At 45.4% G+C, this 15,293-nt stretch overlaps 1 protein-coding gene and 1 non-coding gene across 2 annotated transcripts; one reads left to right on the forward strand and one right to left on the reverse strand.

The window, feature by feature from the left end:
• The first annotated feature begins 1,176 nt into the window (after positions 1-1,176).
• LOC119377179 (uncharacterized) lies at positions 1,177-8,565 on the forward strand. The gene is made up of 3 exons (XM_037646763.2): positions 1,177-1,350; positions 3,785-4,020; positions 8,416-8,565. The coding sequence occupies exons 2-3, from the start codon at positions 3,798-3,800 to the stop codon at positions 8,517-8,519; spliced, it is 327 nt and encodes a 108-aa protein (XP_037502691.1). The 5' UTR covers positions 1,177-1,350; positions 3,785-3,797; the 3' UTR covers positions 8,520-8,565.
• A 1,599-nt stretch (positions 8,566-10,164) lies between these two features.
• Trnaa-agc (transfer RNA alanine (anticodon AGC)) lies at positions 10,165-10,237 on the reverse strand. Its single transcript has one exon. It is a non-coding gene; the product is annotated as a tRNA-Ala (tRNA).
• Between the last annotated feature and the right edge of the window lie 5,056 nt (positions 10,238-15,293).

Here is a 15,293-nt window from a genome sequence, read left to right on the forward strand (position 1 = left end):
CTAAAAAGGAAGAAGGCAACAGTTAGCCCCACACTAGGGAACGGGGAAGGCAACGGCTGCTGCGAAAAAGATCCCGAAGCGATGGAAGGCCTACGCCAACGACGACCTGCCCGCAGATCTATGAGAGGTGTGAACGCTTGGTTTCAGCGCGAGTTTCTGTCTCTGGAGTTTGGACATCCGTGTCCTGTCTGTGACTGTCTGTGGTTTAACTCGTACTTCTCCGCGCTGAGAATCAACGTAGAAACAACTTAGCATCACCTAGCTAAAGCCTAGCAACTACCTAGAAGCAACCTAGAAGCTACCCTCATCACCTAGATAAGGCCTGCAAATAACCTAGAAGCAACCAGATTAGTCTTCAGAATCGTCCAGTTAATAGTGCTAATAGTGTTAATAGTGTTAGTAGTCCAGTTAAATAGCTAATAGTGCATTACTTCACTTTACAGGCCCCAGACGGTAACACCACCCCGCCGACCAAGAGCACTGTGAGAGAAAAGTGTGAGATAGAATGGGCGCGTTTGTAAAGCCTCCAGGAAGCGTGACCGTGGCGCAGTCAATAAAGAGAAAAAAAAAAAAGTGACCGAGGCGCAGTGGATAGCGTGCCCAGCATTTGTTGTCGGAGGCTGAGTTCGACTCCCATTGATGGAACTTCTTTTTTGTTTGCCATTTGATCACGTGCATCTTTTCGACGTCATTTCCGTGATGGAAATACGTCGCTGAAGTATCGGTGGACCCCGGCATAAAACACTTTCGTGATAAAAGAAAACAAACTAGAGGCCTGCGCGGAACACGTTGCACTGCCATAGCCTAAGCCGTAGGAGCGGCTATTAAGGCCCCATCGTGAACTCATTTAGGGCGCCTTCTGAAATTACTGAGCGTAGAAAGTGATGGTTATATATTCCAAAAATTGAGATTTTGTGAGGCGTGCCTTATGATTATAAAAGTGCGTTGTAAAGAATGGTCAGTTTCGCAGTGTACGGACAATTTGTCGTTCATAAACGCAAACTCCACATAAGACCAGAAAACGAACTGTCAGCAGCACTGCCTGTTCTGGCCTGGGGAGAACAATACTAAATAGCAAAAACGCAAGAGAGAGTGTCGCAGCTACCGGATGTACGGTGTAACCCAAGAACTCCCAATGACTGCAGGACGATCGGCGAGGGTGTGAGTAGGAGGGTGCAGAGAGCACAAATGCAATGTTTGCGTGCCGACATTGTCCGTTACAGAGTCTCGGGGAATACTGAGATGACGCCACGATATTCGCGATAAAACGTGCCCACATAAACCTACAGAGGCAGCACTACAGTAGGCTTGGCCTGGGCTCCATCAAGCTACTGCGGAACCTGGTCGCAGGTATTGTGCCCTTTGTGAACGTACTTTTATCTGTTGAAGAAGGAAAGGAAATGGGGAGCTGTGGCATTGAAATACGTAAATGCGAAGGTTACTATTAAAGCTCTGTCTTCGCTCCAAGGTTATGTCAACAACGGAATATTTAATGGTGCTTGCAGGGCAAGGGACTGTACAAAATTAGTGTTAGACTAAAAGGTTTTAAGGAGCACTTTTAGTTTGTTCCTGCATATTTATATTTCTTTAATTCTGAGCACGCAGTGACAATCAAAATAAATTGCAACCAACTTAGCCATGCTCGCGCACTCACAGAATAATCATGTATGCGAGAGCCCCTTATGCGACACCCTTATTCGCCACCCTTACACCACCCTTATGCGCATCAAAATCCTGTTCAGTTAAGTTCGCTTTCTCTCGATTTCATAATTTTGTATGCTTCGTATCTTCGTGCGTTTCTGAGAATACGTCAATGCTTGCGTTGTGGTTGATGGCCTAGAATTTATTTCCTAGGGCTAAAGCCGTATCTCGAACACCGGGTTTTGAATTTTCCCCCGTTCTCGTTTAATGGGCCGTTATTGAATAAAGACCAGCTCCGCGAGATATAGAACCTGATTTCTGCGGCTCATTAACTATACCAACATTAACTGCTGTATTCTATAACATGCTCCCTCTCAACACCTCACTATGACTTTTTTATTGCGTTGTTAGCTCGCCCTAGGACATCGAAACACGTCACACGCGATGAGCGCGCAGTTCTGTTCCCTGCATAAAGTCGGTACATAGCATAGCATTGAAAGTCAGTGAAGTGCATGGCATTGAAAGTGGCAACTGGTTGTTTATGTGAGGAAATACATACACAAGGAGAGGCGAAAATAAATTTTTTTTACTGATAGCCGTACTGCAATGGTCTCAGATTGAGCAGCTGACATCTTGACGGCGGTAATCGATCAACAAGGGAGGAAAGGAGTAAAGAAAAGGAAAAGAGGGAGCGAACAAACGAAGAATATTTATATATCCGCATAGAAGGACATGATGCCTCACAGTTCGCTTGTGGAGTGAAGGAATATTTCGAGTCGATCATTGATCGCTCTGGGATTATGCGAGTCACTCGTAGCTAGGGGGGCGGTGGGTGGTTGGGATGTTCAACCCTCCACCCCGCCTTCAAATTTTTCAGTTTTGCATGTGTAGATATACACGCTGAAATTCGTCTCCCTCGTTACTCATCAATGCAATGTCATCAGCGAATCGCAGGTTACTGAGATACTCTCCATTAACTCTTATCCCTAATTCTTCCCAATCCAGGGCCCTGAAAACCTCCTGTAAACACGTGGTGAATAGCATTGGAGAGATATCGTGTATCCCTGCCGTACGCCCTTCTTTATTGGGATTCTGTCGCTTTCTTTATGGAGGACTATAGTGGCTGTGAATCCGCTGTAGATTTCTTCCATTATGTTTATATAGGCTTCGTCGATGCCCTGATTCCACAGTGCCTGCATGACTGCTGATGTCTCCACCGAATCAAATGCCTTCTCGTAATCTATGAAGGCTATGTAAGGGGTTGGTTGTATACCGCGCATGGATACGGAAAGTAGAAGAGTAGGTCTGAAAATTAATATGCATAAAACTAAAGTAATGTGGAACAATCTTGGCAGAGAACAGCGCTTTGCGATAGGTGGCGAGACACTGGAAGCTGTAAAGGAGTACGTCTACCTAGGACATGTGGTAACCGCGGAGCCGAACCATGAAAGGGAAATAACTAGAAGAATAAGGATGGGATGGGGCTCATTCGACAAGCATTATCAAATCATGAATGGTAGTCTACCACTATCCCTCAAGAGGAAGGTATATAACAGCTGCATCTTACCGGTACTTACCTACGGAGCAGAAACCTGGAGACTTACAAAGAGGGTTCAACTTAAATTGATGACGACGCAGCGAGCGATGGAAAGGAAAATGATAGCTGTAACCTTAAGAGACAGGAAGAGAGCAGAGTGGGTCAGGGAACAAACAGGGGTTAAGGATATCATAGTTGAAATCAAGAAGAAGAAATGGATAGGGGCCGCGTTTGCCATCCAAGAGATGGCAAACGCGTGAGGGGGAGACAAAAAATTAGGAGGGTAGATGAGATTAAGAAGTTTGCAGGTATAACGTGGCAGCAGAAAGCACAGGACCGGGTTGATTGGCGGAACATGGGAGAGGCCTTTGCCCTGCAGCGGGCGTAGACTGGCTGATGATGATGAGATATACACGCACAGATACAAACGCACGCACGAACATATAAAAAGTATGCTTTAAGCCCCCGCCCCCTGAAAACAATTTCTGGCTACGCTACTGCAGGAGGTAACTACGAGGGTATTCTAGCTCACTTTAACGAGGGACTCCTGCGATCATCAAGCACCAAGAGTGATCGCTGCATGCACCTCTGTGTGCTTCACTCTAGGTGCTACGCAAGCATGGCGCTGTCGTCGTTCCCGGTAGCCTTGTTCACCGTGTCGCTGGCGTTGAATGCTGCGGAGAGCAACCAGTTCTACTCAGTGTACTACGGCATACGACTGCTGGAGAATGACCGAGTCTACGGCTGCCTGCAGTGCTTCAAGAGGCCCTGCTTGAAGAGAGAGATACTGGCGCGGCCGCTAGAGGGACTGCTGCAGTGCTGCCGTGCATGCACCATTGTCGGTGAGTATATCAACATGGCCTAAGGTTGGAATGCTAACGCGTGTGCGCCTGGATCATTAAGAACAAAAAATTAAGGCAGCTTCGTGCTAGTGGTGCCAAGCCTGAAGTAAGAGCGCAGCTGGGCTCCATTCCTTGTTTCTCTTTATTTTTCTGTTCCTTTCTTCATATCTATTTCTTTTTCTCTCCTCTCTATTTTTTCTGTCTTTCTGGCTTTGTTTATTTATATTTCTTTTTTTCTATCTATATACATTTCTTTCTGCTTTTTATATTTCTTTATTTTTGCCTATATAAATTTCTTTCTATTTCTCTCTATTTCTCGCTTCGTCTTTCTTTCTGTTTTTCTTCCCTTTCTTTCTCTCAAGGGGGAAGTTAACTTTTTCTTCGAAATGTTTAAATTTTGCATGTGTATATCTACGTGCGCATATACAAACAGACGCATGAACATACACGTCAAGAGTGGTTGAAACCCCCCGCCCCCGAAAAAAAATCCTGGCTACGCCCCTAGCTGGCTCCCTGCTATCCTACTTATCCTACTTAGACTGCTATAGACTGCTGGCCCGAAGGTCGCGAGATCGAATCCCGGCCGCGGCGGCTGCATTTTCGATGGAGGCGAAAATGTCTGAGGCCCGTGTACTTATATTTAGGTGCACGTTAAAGAACGCCAGGTGGTCGAAATTTCCAGAGCCCTCCACTACGGCGTCTCTCATAACCATATCGTAGTGTTGGGACGTTAAACCCCAGATATTATTATTATTATTATTATTATTATTATTATTATTATTATTATTATTATTATTATTATTATTATTATTATTATTATTATTATTATGCATCTGTGATCTGGAATGGCATTCCTAATTCCAGCAGCAACGCTATTGAGCGAGTCCAGAAAAAATTCCTAAGCATTTACAACCATCGTTTCGCTAGAAATGACTCTGGATCTCGTTCTAACGCTGCTGGATTATTATCATTGCCATCACTTTGCTGCCGACGAAATCGCGCTGATCTGTTATTTCTTTACAAGCTTGTGCATGGTATCATATCCTGCCCTGTACTGCTCAACTGTCTTAATTTCCGAATTCCACGTAAGCTGACCAGAGAGAATAGACCTTTTCATGTAACCGCCTGCCTCTGTGAACATTCGACCATTGGCAGGATACAACGTCTTTACAATGCTTACTTTTTGGAGCTCGATGTTTTTCACAGCTCCCAGTCGTTGTTCTGCTCCGAGCTTTGCACTGTACTTACATAGCCTTGTACACTGTTGATATTTTTTTTTCTGCCTGCGCATAGTTGTATATGTGCAATTTTGTAACGTTTTTTTATCCCTGATATTTTATTATGAATGTTTCCTTTGTTTTTTTTTTGTTTTTTTTTTCGTGTGCCAGTACAAAGACCTTACGGTTGTTCCTGGGCACATTAAATAAACGTTTGATTGATTGATTATTATTATTATTATTATTATTATTATTATTATTATTATTATTATTATTATTATTATTATTATTATTATTATTATTATTATTATTATTATTATATTATGACTTGCAGAACAATGGCTTCATTCAACACTGCTGCGGTGATGTAACAACATGTTCAATGATCATCACAGCGCTTGTGTGAAACGCAAAGTGAAGGGATCGAAATAATGCAAGTTCCGGGGTTTCACGCGCCGTGCCGACGATATATGCGTATATAGTAGTGACTAGGTGCGTGATAGCTGGAGTTTAAAAAAATAATCTGACCCATAGGCGTGCACATGGTTCTCCATTAGTGGGGGCCAGGGCTGGGTAAAGATACTTTGAAATTGTATCGCGATACGATGCAAGATACTCAGGCTAGAAGTATTTGAGATACAGATTAGATATACTGCAACACTGATTGTATCCGATAAGATACATTCCAATTGTATCTTAAGATGCTTCGATACATTCGCAAATTTGCCATTATATATCTATATGTATAATGTAGCACTAAATGCCTATGCACGAAAATGTTCGCTTAAAAATGTATTAACTGCGACCAATTTTGTTTCATTTGAATGAATTTGGGTTAGTATCTCAAAAGTTTTGCACTTCTTGCTCAAGGTATGTTAGTTTCATTCCGAAACAACTTATTGGCGTTGCTTCAGCTGCTTAACATGACAGCACTTTATACTCTTCGATGACAGAGGTTTTTGCTTGTCACTTTTGTAATTGTTGGGGTCGCGGCTCTGCAGCTTGCCGACCATGCTAGCGGGTTGCCATGTAATCATAAGAACTTCAGTAAGAATAATAATATCTGGGGTTTAACGTCCCAAAACCACGCTATGATTATGAGAGACGCCGTAGTGGAGGGCTCCGGAAATTTCGACCTCATGGGGTTCTTTTAACGTGCACCTAAATCTAAGTACACGGGCCTCAAACATTTTCGCCTCCATCGAAAATGCAGCCGCCGCGGCCGGGATTCGATCCCGCGACCTTCGGGTCAGCAGTCGAGCGCCATAACCACTAGACCACCGTGGCGGGGCCTTCAGTAAGAAGCCTCCGCACGATGGTGCAAATATCACTACATGTGGAGTTCTACTTTGACCGTAAACGTATTACGGTTTTCGCAATAACGGATCATCGGACAGGTGCACGTCACCAACAACATGCGCCGCCCAGAAACGATTCAGACGTATTGTACAGTGGCACAGAGCGCCACAGGACACAGCCGCTATTCAGACTAATGCCACTTATGGCTCCGATTACCTTGTGATTAGTAATAGTAAAAGAATTTACGGAAGCCTAAATAAGCAAAACAAATATATCTAAGTCAAAGCGGTTCCTTATCAAACACAGCGAATAATCAGAGAAACACGATACAGGCAGCACCCCCAAGAGCTAATAACAAAGGCGTGCGTGACAAGGGGGGGGGGGGCAGGGGGGCGGCCGCTCCCCCTAATCACCTAAGAGGGGGGGGGGGCGCAAGATCTGCCCCATACACTGACTTAGTATAGGGTGGCATGTGTCACGGCACTGACACAACTAAAAAGAAAAAGCGATAAAACAAAACGTCGGCTGGGCGTACGTTTGCGCTCTTGTCTATCGAGACTACACGAGCGCCACCATGGGACTCTGCTCCAGCAGTAGGGACGCTCACAGCTCATCGCCTATCCTCGCTGAAAAACTCTGGTGGAAAGATAAAATAATGTCCTTTAGTTTTATTCTGGTGACTTAGTGGCAGCAGTATCAGCTTGATAAGCGGCTTTCAGCCAACGTATATTGTTTCGCACGGTGGTGTGGCGATCGCAGTATCTTGTATCTTAAGATACAGGATACATTCTTCAATGTATCGGAAATACCGATACTGATACACGTCTTGCGAGACGTATCGCGACACAGATACAAGATACCCAATGAGTATCTAAATAAGGTGCATGTATCTTCGACCCAGCTCTGGGGGCCAAGATTCACCGCAGCGCCCCACCCCCCACCCCCCTTGTCGAGTCCGAAAGAAAGGCTCCTCAATGGATGCAAAAATGAAAATGAAGCGATGAAGTGCTCCACACAAAGGCATGTCATTGGTCTTTGGCTTTGCGAGATGAAGGTTGGAAGTGAATAGATCACTGAATACAACATCACAGTTCCTTGGTCGCCATTATCGCCAAAAAAAAAATATGCGTAGCCGTAACCCTGAGCATTGAAAAATGACATGAACAGCCCGACTGAGTAAAGGTTTAGGGCAGAATTGCACCAGCAAGGAACTTGGTGGCAAGGCCAACGGACAGGCTTCCCTCCGAATGTTTTTTGCTCAAGAGTGGCCCATGGTTGCTGAAGGCCATTTTACTCACCGCAAGAAGAGACGCTACCAAGTGACGGCGGTCAGGTTCCAGATAGGCATCCAGATTTTAGTCATCCTAGAACTCGGTGATAGGTTTCTCGAATCCTGACATCAAATCCCCCTCAGAAATGACCTATATATGAGATATGGGAAGGGCCTTCTTTCAAATGGCAACATTTGTTGACATTTCGTTCAGGCCTCCCCCCCCCCCCCCCCCACCCCACCTTTACAACCTTCGTCACTGTCGCGGCCCTCGCGGGACTCAATGATTGTGACTGCGTCCCGCTATAGCTGAGGTGTGTTTGAAACGCCTCTATATTATGCGAAAACCACGATCCAGCTCAAATTCAGTAAAATGAATACATTCGTCTCCACAAACTTTACTTGACAAGCATAGGCGTAACGTATAGATTTGTGCTAAGAAATGGCGATCGCTAGTACTGTTTCGTGAAAGTGCACATTTTTATCAGCAGGGTTTCGTGGTGCCTTTTCTACGTAACGTCCGTATTTCGAGCTGACGTTCGAACGAGACGGTCAGCTACATGGGGTCCTCTTAACCGCGGACTTTCTTTTTTGTTCTTTTGCTTGCAGGTCCCGGAAGAGAGTGTTCTGTTTATCGTGAACACGCAGCGATTGTCTGCAACAAAGAACACGTTTGCGACACCAACACGCAAGTTTGTGTAAAAGAGAAATAGCGCTGACTTGCTTCGATCTGTAATAAAAACTTGCCGACTTCGGCCATTACGCAGCAATGAGATCGCTTGCTGCAAATGCAACGGGCCGCCACAGCGGAAACCGCCACCTTCTGAAGGCCAATGCAAACCTTAGTCTCACACAGTTTTGCACATGGTAGGGGGTGTGCGGATAGTGAAATTTCATATCGAGTCCAATTCGAATCGAATAGTGCCGAATAGTGGCAAAAAATATCGGATATCAAATCGAACATGGAATACAAAAGATTTTATTGAAAATTGAAAAAAAAGAACAAGGAAATGAATTCTGCTCATGTCCTCGAGCACATAACGCGGTGAGTGACTGCTACCGAAAGACTACAGATTGTCGTGCAGAAACACAATTTTACACATTACCTGGCTTCAGGCTCTCTTGCCGTGATGTTACGGTGTTTCCTGCAGTTGAAGACGGTAGCAGGACCCGGAACTATCTTATTTACAAGAAACGCTTAAATAAGATAGATAGTGACAGCCTTATTATTACGCGCCTGTTCGGGAGAGTCCCCCCGCCCCCTCCCCTTTTTTTTTTAGCTAATTTGGGGGCGCAGGCATGTATATAGACGAGCCGCCAGAGGGGAGTACGGTAGCGAGGTTTTTCCCCTATGGTCGCGCAATCGTCATGAGTGCCCCGGGCCCAAAACATCTTCGGGCGCCCGTTCACAGTAACTGCGCACCGGAATGACGGGAGTTTCTGAACGATCGAGTGGTGAGGTGCGGCAGTGGCGACTGCACAGCGTGAAGAAATTTTCTGATGTGAAGCCAATCACCGAGGGTTTCGCGGGCCAAAGACGCGACGTTTCACGGCGCTTGCGGCATACGCGACCGAACTACGCAAAAAGTCCTAGCATTCGTTTAATAATCGAAACTGTCAAGGGCTTGCCAGTTTTCTCGTGTTCTTTCGAAGCAGCATATCGGTGAAAGTTTTAACGAAAGGTCTATCGTAACGACGTTAGCCTTTAGTTTTAACTACTCCGCACTATATACCAAGTTGCACCATTGGCCTTTGTGGCGTTTTAGATATTCGACCTGTCGAATTATTCAAAACTTCGAGTACTAGCGATTCGAAAGCCTAATCGAATTATTTGATTAAGCAATACTCAATTCGAATTCGAAACTCGAAAATTCGCACTCTAAAACCTCTTCGTGAGACAGAAAACTTTCGCTAAGTTCGAACGTTAGGTCAATTAGTATTTTGTCGTTGGTGCAACTCAGTTACTAACTTCGTAATGCCCGAGCCGCCATAGTGATGGGGGGTTGGGGGAGGGGGGCAAAATCTGCCCCATGCATTGACTTAGTAGCGGACGGGGGCGCTGCGATGAAGCTTCCCCCCCCCCCCTCCCGCTCGATGGGGAACCTTGTGCACGATGCTCGGATGCTGACCCGAAATTAGCGGGTGCGAACTCGGCCGTGGCGGGAGCATTTCTATTCGAAGTACCCCAGGTGGCCTCATAATCATGTCGTGGTTTTCAACACGCAAAAACAGAGGTATGTTTATTACGAACTCTTTGTTCTTATTGCAACGTTCAAGCATTTTCTTTGATTATAACAAAACAACGGCAACAAAAGAGAAACGAAAAGATGCTAAGCAAAAAAAAAAAAAAAGTTGTCTTGGAGGTGCTGGGTATCGATCCCAGTACCTCTCGCATGCTAAGCGAGCGCTCTACCATCTGAGCTACACCCCCGGACGACGAAGGTGTAGCAGTACATTTCCTGTAACATACATACACACGCACTATTCTGGCACGCCGCGCTCTTTCTCGTCTGCCCTCGATTCAATCCGGTTGCGTGATCAGCAGACGTCACAGCAGACCGGCCGCCGCGAGCGCCTGTAAATGTTATGATCGCAATAAAACGAGTTCCGTCCGGGATGCGTATTGCAGTGACAATTTCTGTAAGCTTGGCAAACGCTAATTGATAATAATATTTGATGTTTTACGAGCCAAAAGCACGACATGCTACGAAAAACGCCATAGTGCAGCGCTCCGGAAATTTTGCCTATCTGGTGTTTCTTAAAGGGACACAGAAGTGAAGCTATGAATCGGTTTAGATTGATAAATTGTACTCTGAGAACTCTAATGGGCTTAATTTCACCATCCAAGGTTTATTATAAAAGGAGAAAACCAAGGTCAAAGGTTTCGTTTTTAAATTTCGCGCCGAAATCTCCGGGTGGTGGTGACGGTTGTGATGTTGCAGCAGGCGGGGTTAGCCTGGCCTACATAGCCGACGCCAATATCACTTTTGTACGATTCTAATTGGGAAGACCATTCAAGCGATGTCACAATCGGTAATCGTTCTGGGTATTGTTTACAGCTTCGCTGTCGAACCAGCCATAATTTTTTACAGTGAAAGCTGTTATGAGATCACAACAAGGGCCGTTTTTGGCGCCGTAGTTGTCCGCCGCCGCCGCCGCATGTGTTCGTAACCACTAACGCTCGAAATAAGAAAAAAAAAAAACGAAATAAGAAAAAATTTCCAGGATGGAACGAGGTTCGAACCTGGGCCCTCTGCGAGTGTCCTACCTCAGAGTCATGTCGGTGCTTGTGGAAGGAACCACATTAACATATGTAATGTAGCGTGGTAGAAGAGTAAAACAACAACCAGGCGTCACACAATGCGAATTATTAAGGTGATCCATTAAGGATCACCTTAATGGAAACACTACCCCGTTCGACGATCGTTTGACGAGCCACGTTCCAGGACCAACGTCAAGAGCAATATGTTTCTTTGTTCGAAAAGAATACCGCCAAAAAAGCAAACTGGGCATTCATTTTGAGCCTAACATTTGATTATTTTTATGCAAGAATTAAGCCCGACTGATTGCAGAACAATTATATTTTTAATTGATGTTACGTAATTACGATTAATTACTGAAACTCACACAAAACAGCATATTATCTTATTTTCTTTCTTGGGTCTAACATCGAGTGCTTTGGAATTATATTGCGTGAGTTTGACGACGCTTTCAGACAGTCCATCATAATTCGCGCCTGAAGGGGCTATCGAACACATTATTGCAGTATGGGGTAAAACTGGCTTCGTTGATATTTTCATGCTTACTCATTTTGCTGCGTTGTAAATGCAAGGACGAAGAAAAATGGACGCTCGCACTTTTGGAGGCAATAGAATTAGTGTTTGTTTTCCTACATTTTATTGGGCACCTTAATTTCCTCTTTAATTCAAAATTTTTCTATTCTACAAATTACCGTATTTTTTGTTGTATGCGAATTTATAAAACCGCGCAGTTTTTGGCCAGTCGATCACAGTGTGAGTTAATTTTAGCCACAGTGACTAGGAGGATGCCCGGTCAACGGTGAATTCCTTTATGTGAGAATGCCATTTGAGGCGGTGGTACACAAGCGGTTTTGTAAAATGCTTGCATACTCTAAAGAACACGTGAAGCTTAAATTGCCAAAGTGGGGTGCACATAATGCTTAATAATTAACTGACCATTGACGTAGCATAATTTCGCCAGGCCACTATCATAGTGCCACGGGCTGCACAGTGGCGATGCGCGTGGTGGCCCACTCGCGGGCTTCAAAAGCGGCAGGCGTGGGGCTACCCGGACAGTAAGTAAGTGTAATTGATAAACGTTAAAATAATAAAAACATGCCATAAGATAAATTGAGCTCGAACGCGTGTGCACTCATACCCAAGCTTGGCGTAACAGAGCTTTTGGGTTCGTGAAAAGCTCAAGTTTACCTTCAGCATGCATGGTTGTCACATTGGGCAGATGGGTTCGAAAGGGAGTTAGCGATAAAAAAGGGAGTTATATGAATGATAAGTAATTAACATGAAGTATGCTCAATCACAATCATGTACACGTGATTGCGACTTGTAGCGGTGCAAACGGCAAGTGCCGCAAATGTTATACAAGTACTTCAAATTGCGTACTGTCGACACGTACTACAGCTAGCTAGGAGGCAGTCTCCCCGCTACGAAGTTACACCCAACGTTTTTAGATTACTTTAACCTAAAAACGTTGGTTACACCAGCGGTTACACTGGTTTGAGGTTGGCAAATAGGCTCATTTCTCAAAGCCATCAGGAAACTTAGAGCAGCATCGTGGGGAGAATGATCAGCGAAATGAAAAGATACAACACAAGCGAAAATGAGTGACCACCTTCTTGAGAAGACCTGGCAAGAAGCCATATAGAGAGGGGGAAGTGTGACGGGCGCTGTATCCTCGCAGTGGGAGAGGGATGCGCGGAACGCAATGAAAGTTCTGGCCGCCGCAAGGGGCGCTGGTGTAGTAGTAGGTGCTCGCGCTAACTCGCGCTCGCCGCGCTTGCTTTGGCTCGTCTGGGCTCGTTCGTTCTCTCCGTGCTGTGCCGTCACCTTGTTCGGATGCCTCGCCTTCGCTGTCGTCGTTTGTTTACCCGCCACTGTACCCACGTGTTCTGCGAACCATACCGTCAAATCGCTCAAGTACATGCTTCGTCCCTGGCTGTAAAGGCGGGTATAGATCGTGCTCGGAGAAGCTTTCGGTCTTTAAAGCCCCGAAGGATCTCTCGAGGCGAGAGCAATGAGCTCGAAATATTAAGCATTCTGACAAAGAGCTGACGAGGGACAGCTGGCGTTGTTTGCGAGCGGCACTTCGACGTGAGTTTCATCGGAAGGACATACCAACACATTATAAACGGTGAGGTTGTTGAGATACCCCGCGTTTGTCAGAAGATGCTGTGCCTACGGTGTTTCCGGACGCACCGAAGTACTTTGCCAAAAAAAGAAAAGCAGACAGGAGTGTCCAAAGGGAGCGCCAGAAACTTGAAGTTGAGGAGGGTCAAGTAAGTTGACCTCTTAACGTGATAGGGAAATATGTGATAACAAATGTCTGACATAATTATGGGATGACAAATGTGTGATAAATAAACATGTTTTACCATTTCCCTTGCGTGTATTTAGTATGCATATAAAGCCGTAAGTTAATAGAAATCATTGGTCCTTGCATAGATAGAACTATCGCTAAAATAATAAAATAAAATGGTCAGTATCAAAGAGCCTCCAGCTGCAGCTTTCCGATCTCCACTTCAATTTTCTCAAGGAAAAGGAGCCGGAAAATGTAAATGGTTTGAACATTTCGCGCTCAAGAGAACCCCCTACAATACAGAGGAAATGGAGGGGGGCGAGGGGGTGCAGACTAAGAGAGAAAAAAAAACTCACCGCACAGCAGCCAATATACTCGCTATGAACGATTGTAAACAGTTTACACTTCACCAAGAGGAAAAAACACTTTAAAGTCAGCTGAGCTATGCAGCTGAGCAAGTGGCTTAGTTCAACTGAAGCAGACTATAAATATGGTAAAAGCAGCGCAAAAGGGACACGATAATGAGAACGACACAAAACCAGCGCTGAACCGTTCAGCGATTGTCCTGTGTCGTTCTCGTGTTGCCGTCTTTTTGCGCTACTTTTACCATGGAAATCAGCCAACTAGCCCAGTTTTTGCACAATGTTGCAGATTAAACATGTCAAAGCAAACCGCTATTAAGAAACATTTAAATATGAAAACCTGGAGGCACGCCAGTTCCGTCTGATTTAAAAGCATTCTTGGTTTTCTTTTTTTTCCTCTTGCTTAACACCGCTAAGATCTTGCAACACATGCATCTTAGCGAAACAAACACGTAGTGCCTTTAACAGCACGGGCGCGGGGTATAAGCGATTATTAGAAACAAGTGAAACTAACGTCTAGCGGGCATACGCAAAGCAGGCAAATGTCGCCGCAAGCACCTACGGCGCAGGTAGCGCCACCTGGTGTGACCGCCATCTTTCATTGGGAATTCGTACAGCCCTCCGCTCCCGCCCGTCACACTTCCCCCTCTAGCCACCATACCCATTAGAAAAACCGGTGGACGCACGGCAACATCGCCAACACGGAGGAGGCGCTGGCCAACATCGCCGCATCTCCGTTCAAATCGCCCGCTAAAGCAGAGGCAGGCATACTCATAGATAAAAAAACTAATTATTGACGCCAAATTTCTGTTGGTATATTTATAATAATAAAATCGTTCACCATGGATTGCAAGACTGCTGCTCAGGCTTCTGATATCAGTTCAAAAAGGTCTAAGCTCAGAGCTGCATTTATTTATTCAGTTGTCAACATTGACAGAAACAGAACTAAAAACATGGCGGCTATGGCAGCTCCTACAACGCTTGTCGCGAAGCGACGAAAACATTTTCTCGGTGTTCCAGCACCGTTGGGATATGTTGCCGGTGTCGGAAGAGGGTAAGTACTTCCTACTCTTTCGAACTTTGGCCACGGTCTGCTTTTAATTTTACGACATACGAGGCCTCCGGCCCTACCCGTGAGCACGACTTGCCAAACACTCGTTCGATTCTTTTCATTTCAGTGCCACTGGCTTCACCACACGTTCCGATATTGGTCCGGCTCGGGATGCAAGTGACGTTCCGTAAGTATCAACAGGGTCGCTTTAATCTTTCTCCATTATGATGTGTGTTCCTCACGAATGTAATCGGCCAGCGTCATATGCGCAGATTTTGTAACGCCTGTGCGACCACGGTACCGCTTGCGTTGCGTACTGTTTACGTTGTTTTCGGTGGCGCTTGCGGCACTGCTTGTGTCATTTAATCGCCAATTGTCTCGCCAATCTGGATAAAGCGGAGCGGTCGGCGTAACGCCGTGCGTAGCTTGGTCGTTGCCTTGCTTCGTTTCCGAATACCGAATTTTCCCGATTGTTTACATACGCAGTGACGATCGTCATGCGCCACCCACCAAACGGAACA

The sequence above is a fragment of the Rhipicephalus sanguineus genome, unplaced genomic scaffold (genome assembly GCF_013339695.2).
Source record: "Rhipicephalus sanguineus isolate Rsan-2018 unplaced genomic scaffold, BIME_Rsan_1.4 Seq380, whole genome shotgun sequence".
In the NCBI taxonomy this organism is placed as follows: domain Eukaryota; kingdom Metazoa; phylum Arthropoda; class Arachnida; order Ixodida; family Ixodidae; genus Rhipicephalus; species Rhipicephalus sanguineus.

Excerpts from the sequence above, each read along its gene's own strand:
- LOC119377179 (XM_037646763.2), top strand. The coding sequence starts at position 3,798 with ATGGCGCTGTCGTCGTTCCCGGTAGCCTTGTTCACCGTGTCGCTGGCG. Across the intron at positions 4,021-8,415 it reads CCGTGCATGCACCATTGTCG|GTCCCGGAAGAGAGTGTTCT; the intron begins GTGAGTATATCA and ends TTTTGCTTGCAG.